The 10,008-nt window shown below is 43.5% G+C and overlaps 1 protein-coding gene across 1 annotated transcript in view; it reads left to right on the top strand.

The window, feature by feature from the left end:
* Window positions 1–191: 191 nt before the first annotated feature.
* Tdo2 (tryptophan 2,3-dioxygenase) overlaps window positions 192–10,008 on the top strand; it is a 14,571-nt gene continuing 4,754 nt past the window's right edge. The window contains exons 1-8 of the mRNA XM_004638713.2: window positions 192–302; window positions 621–723; window positions 2,022–2,112; window positions 3,490–3,560; window positions 4,696–4,823; window positions 6,587–6,773; window positions 8,417–8,524; window positions 9,841–9,952. Coding sequence (XP_004638770.1) covers window positions 268–302; window positions 621–723; window positions 2,022–2,112; window positions 3,490–3,560; window positions 4,696–4,823; window positions 6,587–6,773; window positions 8,417–8,524; window positions 9,841–9,952 — 835 coding nt within the window. The 5' untranslated portion in view covers window positions 192–267. The remainder of the gene's footprint in view (window positions 303–620; window positions 724–2,021; window positions 2,113–3,489; window positions 3,561–4,695; window positions 4,824–6,586; window positions 6,774–8,416; window positions 8,525–9,840; window positions 9,953–10,008) is intronic.

Below are 10,008 nucleotides of genomic sequence, written 5' to 3'. Positions count from 1 at the left end.
GAAGCAGAGTTTGGCAAGTCAGCTGACTTCGTTTGGCAGAACACTCCTTCGAGCAAACACACTGTGCCTACCATTTATCCACTTCGGGGTTCACACAGGGCCAGTCCTGTACCAACTGAAACCAGAACCCTCTTGAGAAGCCAGGCAGAGAGCTGATTGGCTGAGGCGTGGTCAGCAGGGCGCATAAAGGCAGCTGCGGGCACCTGGGAAGGCCAGCTCCTCCCACCGGCGTGCCACCTCTGTGCTTCGAGGCCGCGCTCTGCCACCATGAGCGGATGCCCATTCTTGGGGAGCAGCTCTGGGTGAGTGTCTACTTTTGTTGTTCTGTGTGGAGTTGGTCTCTGGAAAGTGCCAAATGGGAACTGTCCAATGTTGGACTGCGAGGGGCCCTGAAAACTCTCCATTTTATTCTCTTCCATAACAACCCAAAGAGAACTGGGTGTCAAATCTTCATCACCCATATTATTAGTTAACTGTGTTTTTATTATTTTGTTTGTGGAACTGGGGATTGAACTCAGGCCTTTGTGCTTGCCAGGCAAGTGCTTCTTCTACTGAGTTATCTCCACGACTTAACTGTGTTTTTAGCTAGATCTGCTTTTTCTCTTCATTTAAAACTGTAGATACACTTTTAGAAATCTATCTGTAGAAGACAGTGAAGGCCAAACACGGAGCGGTGTGAATAAAGCCAGCAAGGGAGGACTTGTCTATGAGAGCTACCTGCATGTAAGTGATAGAGCCGACGAGATCTCTCTCTCTCTCTCTCTCTCTCTCTCTCTCTCTCTCTCTCTCTCTCTCTGCCTCTGTCTCTCTGTCTGTCTCTGTCTCTCTCTCTGCCTCTCTGTCTCTGTCTTTGTCTCTGTGTCTGTCTCTCTCTGTCTCTGTCTCTGTCTCTGTCTCTGTGTCTCTGTCTGTCTCTGTCTGAGTCTGTCTCTCTCTCTGTCTCTGTCTGTCTGTCTGTCTGTCTGTCTGTCTGTCTCTCTCTCTCTCTCTCTGCAGTCAGTACAGTCAGTAACTTTTTGTACTCAAACATACCCATCTATACAAATTTCTGTTTCTTGTATGTTCATAACAGTAATTCATTTTTTTTTTTTTTTTTGTGGAACTGGGGATTGAACTCAGGCCCTTGCACTTGCCAGGGAAGCGCTTATTCCACTGAGCCATCTTCCCTGCCCCATAACAGTAATTCTAAAAAAATTTAGGTAAAAATTGGCATTGCAGGTAGAAGCACAGTGAAAGCAGATGAAGGGAGGGGAAAGAGGAACAAACAAAATGTTACATGCACGGACCAACTCCCCATTGTGGCTGTAATCATTACGTACTCCACTGTGTTAATAAACATAAAAAATTAACCAAAAGCAGAGAACTTAGAGTTGGACAGGAGAGAATAGGTAAAAGGCAGGCATTGCACAACTTGTGTAAATAAACCACTGTCAATAAACTTGAGCTTAGATAACAGCAAATGCATCTCAGAAAGTGTTCTGCTTTGAAATTCTCACCACAAGTGGAAATGATAAAGACACATCAAAATTTTCTTGACATGATTAATTTTTAGATAAAAGAATCATTGATAAATGGACTGTTGAGAGGTATTTGGGACTAATATTGTTTTTAAGTGTGCTTGTTTTCTTCTACATTTAAAGAAAAAAGTGGTTATTGCACCTATGGCTGTGTTTTGAAGGATGAATGGACAAAGAGTTACAATCTTTTAAGAACAGGCTCTGCAGGGCAGCACAAGGGCACAGGGGTCAGAGTCACAGACAGCTTAGGCAAGTTGTCAAGGATTTACCGTGGTCACTGCTTGAAATCGCAAGGAATTATTTTTAGTGCCTTCGGCCTCGTTGTGATAAACCCCCCCAGACCATTTTTTTCTGAGAACGAAGCGTCATGAATTTAACTCTCTCTTCATGATGAGACTCACTCGTTGAAAGTGAAACAGCAAGGGTTGGGAAATTGGGAACTTCTTCCAGCCTTTCATTCCTTTATGAAATTTTGAAATCAGTCTTTCTGTTTTTCATTGAAAGTTGGAGAAAATTTTGAATGCACAAGAACTCCAAAGTGAAATAAAAGGCAATAAAATCCACGATGAGCACCTCTTCATCATCACCCACCAAGGTGAGCTGCCAGCGCTTGGACGGCCACCTCACAGGCCTCGGCCTCACAGGGGGACCGCGCTCCTCCTGCATCTGTCAGCGGGTGATGACCCGGCATCGCCTTGCTGGAAAATCTGATCAGACATGTTCTCCCAGGACATCCTTTGGGCTGTGTAGCGTTGCCTCAGGCTCCTCAGCTCCTAGTTGTGTCAGGATGCTAACTGCTCTTCACTCCATCCCTTAGAATTTTAGAAAGAATTTGCAAGCACAGAGGATACTCTTCCTCAACTTGGAATGTTAAAAAAACTATGCCCATGAAGTGAATCATTCAAGCTTATGGAAGTTTCTATAATTTTATAAAAGGTGTAGCATTAGGCAAAAATGTAAATATTTTCTAAAATGTGTTTATTTTGGCTACATTTTCTGTTTCTGGGCAATGCTTTCAGCTTCAGGGACCATGACGTGTCATGTTGCTGTGTAACGTCTTAAGGCGTCACAACGTCATCTTGCCTGTGCAGGCAAGTAGCTCTGAGGCCACGGCACGAATGAGTGAACCCGAACTAAGGAACTTTAGCGTTAGGTCATCGGCTCCGCTCCGACAGCCTGGTCACACCTGTCGTGCCTCACACCCAGCCAGGTCACTCCTGTTCGATGTCTGCTTTCTTGTCTCGTGGCCTCCTGTGAAAGGGGCAAACAACTCCCACGCAAGGGCCTTGCTTCTGTCTTTCTATGCAGATACTTTCATGGAATTTGGGCTTGAACAAATAGCCTTGGACGCAAATGGGCTTTCTCAATAAGAGCACTATTGAATAGTGCCATGTCGACCGTAGTTGGAATTGGTAACGAGATAGAAACGCAGCTTTGGCTTTTTTATCGAATCTCAAACACCTGGCCATTTCCGCACTTGCTCTAAGCCCACGAACTGCTTGGGTTTTCTCAAATTAAAAACAAACAAACAAACAAAACCCCTCTACCTTCAAGTAGCTTACTTTACAGTGTCACTCTTAAAGGCTTGTCTTTGATACGGGTTCCTGTTAACCTTTGGTTTACAGTTGAAGCTAAGCATCACAGTTTCTCCACACCCCACCTGGCCTACAGGAGGACTGCGTTGCCTGCTATCTTCTGGAAGACCTGAAGGGTAGTTTGTTGAGAGAAGCCAACTTAGTATGATGGACATAAAGCGCAGTGACAATCCGCCTCGCCTTGTGAAGCATTCAGTAAATGGTGGCCATGCTAGCTTTGACACTCATATCTTTCTGTAGCGTAAACGAGTCTATACTTCATTGATCACTTAGAAAGTTCCCTTTGCACTTATTCCCCAAGTATTAAACGAGGCTTTCGCATCACTGTGGTGCAAGCTCCTGTAACTTTCTCGCTGACGCACGCTCTCTCATTACAGCCTATGAACTCTGGTTCAAGCAGATTCTCTGGGAACTGGATTCTGTTCGAGAGATCTTTCAGAATGGTCATGTAAGTAACCGTGCCAGGGAATTGTTTTATATATTCTTGGAAGCTCTACAAAATATTAATGTGAAAAATATAAAACCAAACATTGAAATGATTAATGACGTGAAAGAAAAATACATTTTCTTAGTGTTGTTTTTATTTGTTGTTCGTGTTCTGGGTTCCTGCTAGCCTCGAGCTCTCTGTGTGGCCCAGGCTGGCCCAACTCAGAGACAGGGCTGCCTCTGCCTGCAGTGCTAGGTGTGAACCAGCATGCCTGTCTTACAAACAAAACAAAATAAACAAATCCCAAACACTTTCCTAGTAGACAGTATCAAGTTATGTTCTCAGTAAGTTAACTCTTTTTTTTTTTTCAAATTTCATTTTGAAGTCCTTCATGCGGAACTCAGTATGTATTTTGTGAATACAATCGGTAATAATTTTATTGGTAATCAACATGACTTTTGCAAGGAAAGGAGCACTAATAAGTGAAAAAAGAAGAGGGAGAAGAAAAGAGAAAAGAGAAAGAGGGCAGTGGGGAAGCAAGGGGCAAAAGGGACAGGTGGGCCACGTGCTCCTGGTGACATCTGAGTCCCCCTGTGCCCCCTGGTGTCGCACTCAGCTCTCTACCTGCCCTCTTGGAGAGACAGTCCTGCTGTGCCCTGCTCCAAGGAGGCAGGCCCAGAGGTGCGCCCGCGGCCTCGGTGTGCTTGGACACAAGCCCAAGTGGCCGGCTGCTGCGACCATCAGAGAAATGCAGCCTTTGCTTGCTCTTCTCTCTGAAGTCCACAGGTTGCGTCCTGGGGATTGAACTCAGGGCCTTGTGCTTGCCAGGCAAGCACTTATTCTACTGAGCTAGCTCCCTGGCCCTTGGAACTTTTTTTTTTTTGAAGCAAATTAAAGTAAATTAAAATTAAAAGAGAAATTTGCATTGAAAGCAGGGAAAGTTGTATTCTGGGATTTACTTTCGAATGGTTGCTTCCACACCACGCCGTTTGTTTCTAAAAAAAAGAAAATGAATTCTGAGCTTGCGGACATGTCTTGCACCAGCTCAGCGCTGTCACTTCCTGTCACCTCCGACGCACAGCAGCCAGCAGCGCGCGGTAGGGTCGGCGCTGCCCGCCTGCGCTCAGCCCGCGGCGCTGTCTCCTCCTGAACGCAGGTCCGGGACGAGCGGAACATGCTGAAGGTGGTGGCCCGCATGCAGCGCGTCGCGGCCATCCTCAAGCTCCTTGTGCAGCAGTTTGCTGTCCTGGAGACCATGACGCCCCTGGACTTCAACGACTTCAGGTGAGCAGCGCAGCCGCAGGGCGGGGCCGCGCCCCTCCAGCAGGGACGCCCGAGCGCGGACTGCAGCCCCACCTCGCCCGGGGTCGCCCGCGGCCTCCACCGGGAGCTGCCTAACCGCTCTTTTCTTAGTTCTCATTTGTGACACAGAACCTCACCAAGTCACCCAGCTGCCCAGGCTGGGCCCGAGCTTGTGAGCGTCTTGTTTCGACTCTTTAGAGTGCAGCAGCAGCCCTGCGGATGTGGGGTATTTTAATCACAAAACATTCAAGAAGTTATCAAAAATCATTTTATAGTTTTTTCACAGAAAAATAATGTGATCAAATAATTTTAATTCATTATCGTTTGCTTTTTTTTGTCCAAAAAAGATTATACACAACAACATAGCTAAAATAGCAATAAATTATGTAGTTAGCTTAAAAATTAAAGCAAAGGGAAAACAAGTACTACATAAAGCGTGCTCATCAGAATTGTCAGTAGAGACAATGGCTTGAGCCATAAATTGTAGCTTTAAATTGCCAAGCAATCCAGGCCATCTATGTGTGTCTGTCTGCATGCAAGGTCAGGGACAGGCGCGCACAAGCGCGTGCACAAGCTCACGCATACACACACACACACACACACACACACACACACACTTTTTAAAAAGCATACTGTTTTCTTACCAAAATTACAGGAGAAATTTTTTGAAGAAACTTACACTGAGTGTATGACATGTTGTTGTAGGCAATGTCCAGCATATTGGACAAGCAAAAGAAATACAGTTGTATTTTTGTGGTGATTTAAAAAAATGATATTTCAGCATCAATTAGACGAAACACACTGACTTGAATCTAAGAGTGCGGACGGGATCTTTTGGATCCCATTTTTGGACCAGGCAGCATCTCAGGTTTCGTACTTGCATTATTTCCTTGATGCTCCCACTGATTCCAGATCTGAGATGAAGCTCGGCATGCAAGAACGTCTTTCTGGCAGGACCCAGTAATGTAAATGTCTCAGCGTTGTGAAGCTCTGTGTCCCGCTGTCCGTATCGTAGGCAAAAATGTAGCCATACACACTTGCCTATGCACAACTGAGCACACCACGCACATGTATATAGAATTTATTGAATGTACATTCATGGAAGATTAAATAAGATGTATTATATACATTATATACTAAAATGCATATTAGGCATACAAAATATATGTGAAACTTCACAAATATGTAACCTGTGCAGGTTCAAATGGATTGGCAGATATGATGTGGGTAGAGAGGCTCACTTTAGCAAAGGCACGACTTCAGTGGCTGCACACGTGGGTTCTGGGTAATATACCCATGATCCTTCACAGTAGGAGAAGCCACGTGCCGCAGCGTTAAGAAGCTGAAATGCAAGTCGTCTGTAGGGAGACGGAGGACCTTGAGGCCACCTGGGTAGGTGAAGTACGCCAGACATTGAAGGTTCCTTACAGCGCGATTGCTCTTACCTGAGAAGACCGAAAGCATACGTAATTTATACAGCAAAGTAAGAGCAGGACGACAGTTAGCAGAGAGCTAGACTCTGTGGAGATGACAGGGGTCCGGGGATGCGCTGAGACGGGAGCGTGGAAAGGAAAGGGAAGGCGAGAAGGAGCGGGAGGGCCCTGTGTGCCTTCTCCCCGGGCAGCAGGCGCTCCTTATGGATTCTAAGCTCAGGCCTCAGAACAAGGAAGAAACCGCTGGAGTGACGCGCAATGGTGACCCGCCTCTTTCTTCTCTTGTCTTTTCTCCCTGTATCTTTTCTCAAGAGATTACTTAATTCCTGCATCAGGCTTCCAGAGTCTACAGTTCCGCCTATTAGAGAACAAGATAGGGGTTCTCCAGGACATGCGAGTGCCCTACTCCAGGAGACACTACCGAGACAGCTTCAACGGACAGGAGAACGAGATGTTGCTCAGGTCGGAGCGCGAGAAGACCCTGCTGCAGCTCGTGGAGGTGCGCCCCTCCCGCCCCTGCGGCCAGCCCACAGCGCTGGCTCACTCTGCTTCCGAAACTGGGTCATGTAAAAGGCTGGGACGTAGCTCAGGGGCGCAGCAAGGTCTTGAGTTCGATTGCTGATACCAAACAACAACATAAAAAGAAAAACAAATAAAAAGAATAGAAAAAACTTAAAATACTAACTTGGAAATTGAACTTACTAAAATATTTTGGGAAATTAAAAAAATACTATACAAGCAACTGTAGGTTAATATTTAGTAATCACATATCATTAAAACAATTCCTTTAAAGCATCGTCATGAAGCAGTATTAATTAGCTGGCTTCTAGCCTAGTACAGTTAATTTCTTTAAAATATTCTCTATTTAAAAATATATGGCATAATTTATCTTTGATTTAACTACAGATTGTATTTCTTTAAATACAAATAATTGAAAATTTCTACTTGTGTAAATTTCTCTATTAAATTAAAATACTAAGAATTCTTCCTTCATATCCAAACCTCTAGTGGTCTATAGTGATCAGGCATTGTTAATTTGAGCCTTCATAGGTAAGTTATTCAGTATTTATTGTCTTGATTTACTTCACAAAATCTTTCCTTTGTAAAGTAAATTTTTTAGTAAATTATACAGTACTCATTAACCTCCTGGGTGTTTAAAATGTGGGTTCATGTTATCGCCTGCTATGTGTGCTCCTGTAATGACTTATAAACATGGAAAGAAAAAAAATCACAAGACTGGGGCCATCCAGATAGCTAAGCAGACTAAAGCTCCTGCTCAGGCAGATGCAGGGACTGGGGTTCAATCCCCAGTGTGCCGTGCTGGCCCTGTCCCCGGGGTGCACTGAGATGGCAATTGAGACTGAGCGTGGTGGTGAGTGCCTGTAATCTCAGTGCTTGGGAGGCTGAAAACAGGAGAATCACTATGAGTCTGATCTGTGTAGTGAGATCCTATAGACCCTGTAGAGGCTGTACTAAGTATATTTTTAAAAAATCACAAGACTAAGTCCAAAATTAAATATAGGCTCAAAGAGAACTCATGGGTAGACATAAAATTTTGTTTAGATTACAAAGTCCTATAGAATGTTAAAATAATTGCAAGAGTAGTTAATTTTAATATTCTTAAGGAACTATGCCTCTGAGATTAAGAGAGATCAGATCTTACAGAAGTCCTACATTTATCTCCTCCCAAAACAAAATATTTGGAGAGCAAATCATAAGACTATTAAAATGAGGTTGATAAATGTTCATATTTCTAAGAAAAACTTGGGTCTTCTGTTATCAGAAATCTATTTAAGAAGTAAGAAGTGAACATTATTAATGAGGGTTACTTTATTTTATTCATCTTATGTTATTGTTTTGGGTAGTGGGAGATCAACCTCAGGACCTCGCATGCGCCGGGCAGGCACGAGTGCTGCGGCGCTGTCTCCCTGGCCCTTCAAGCTGATTACTTCAAAGACTTGGAAAATCAAACATGCAACTATTTCATAAATCAGAAAACAGAAGGCAGGGAAAAAAATACAAATAAACTTAACATATGCTTTTCAATATTATGAAGATTTCTGGTGTAAAGAATGTTAGGTACAGTATGTTTTATATGTTTAAAATTTATCACATTTTCACCTAAAATAATATTTACTTCAGGCATGGCTGGAAAGAACACCTGGGTTAGAGCCACAAGGATTTAACTTCTGGGGAAAGTTTGAAAAGAATGTCATCCAAGGGTTGGAAGAGGAATTTCTAAAGATTCAGGTATTTATGATGTCATAAGTTAAAATAAATGTACTAAAGAAATACTGAGGATTTTATTCGAATATTGCCTAATATTCTTTGTTTCTCATGTTCTTTTTCTCATTAATATATTCTCTTTGATTATGATTTATTGTTTTCTTCATGTGCAATAAAATCATTATTAAATTCCCTGTGTGGCAGGGAAGATTTCTGCTAATTGCAAATAATGGAAATTACTAGGACTTTTTTATGTCTCAAAAAATTCTATAGTATGGCCAATTCTAGGTGTAACTAGGAAGGACTGCAGAAACAGCTGAGGGGCTGGGGAGATAGCTCTGCAGTCTTAAGTGCCTGCCTGCCAAGCACAAGCACCTGGGTTCGATCCCCAGTACTGCATGTCCTGTTGGTCCACCCTGGGTGCACCTTGAAGACCACCCAAGCATAATGGGACCCTGTATCAAATAAATAAAAGGTTAAAAAAAATTCTAGGGAGATAGCTCAGCAGTATAAGTGCCTACCTGGTAAGCACAAGGTCCTGAGTTCAATCCCTGGTGGTAATACAGAGAGAGAGAGAGAGAGAGAGAGAGAGAGAGAGAGAGAGAGAGAGAGAAGAGAGAGGAGAGAGGCTAAAGAGTTGCTAATTAAATATATTTAAGCATATTATTTTTCTCTTGCTTTTGTTATCTGCTGGATCCCATTTATTAACCAGACTAGGTAAATTCAGTTGCTTAAGAAATGCTGTTGAGGTGCGGCGTGCCATGCGGCTTCTGTCACCGGCACCCTGAGCCGGCCACTGCACCAGGCGTGGTGGCGCATGCCTGTAATCCCAGTGCTGGGGAGGCTGCAAAGAGGAGGATCACTGTGAGTCGGAGCTACGTAGTGAGACCCTGTACCAAAACATAAGTAAAAAAAATAATTAAAGTTATCTTTGTTACTTTGTACCAGTAATTAAAACAAAAAAAGATTAGAAAGAAATACTGTTGATTCTCGCTTTCCTCAAATCCCATGTTCTTCACCAACTCTGTGTAAACTTCTCAGATAAGTTGTTCAAATTCTCCATCCTGAGATGCTGGATCTGGTACAGGGTCACCCTGGCCAGACCACAATTTCATCGTGCTTTGGGGTGATAAACCAGGAGTTTCTTGCTTTCTTTTTCCTGTTAGTAAAACAGGAAAGAAGGTCTACCTCTGTCACCACGTCCAACCAGCGCCGGCTCTCAGATCCTCCCCTCCCTGTGTCTCCCTGTCACCTCTCACCCTCACGCAGCACAAATTGTCTGCTTTTCACCTGCTCTTACATAGCAAGTCTCTCATACTATATTTTTTTTTTCTCTAAAGGCTAAAGAAGAGTCTGAAGAAAAAGAGGAACAGATGGCTGAATTTCAGAAGCACAAAGAGGTGCTGCTGTCCTTATTTGATGAGAAGCGCCATGAGCATCTCCTTAGTAAAGGTAAATATTTCTACCCTACATGTGTCTTCAGAATAAATGAGTGAGAGATCAAAATA

This window comes from Octodon degus, unplaced genomic scaffold (assembly GCF_000260255.1).
Source record: "Octodon degus isolate 3935 unplaced genomic scaffold, OctDeg1.0 scaffold00101, whole genome shotgun sequence".
NCBI lineage: Eukaryota > Metazoa > Chordata > Mammalia > Rodentia > Octodontidae > Octodon > Octodon degus.
The sequence above is the reverse complement of the archived record's forward strand: the minus strand, read 5'-3'. Positions and strand labels throughout refer to the sequence as shown.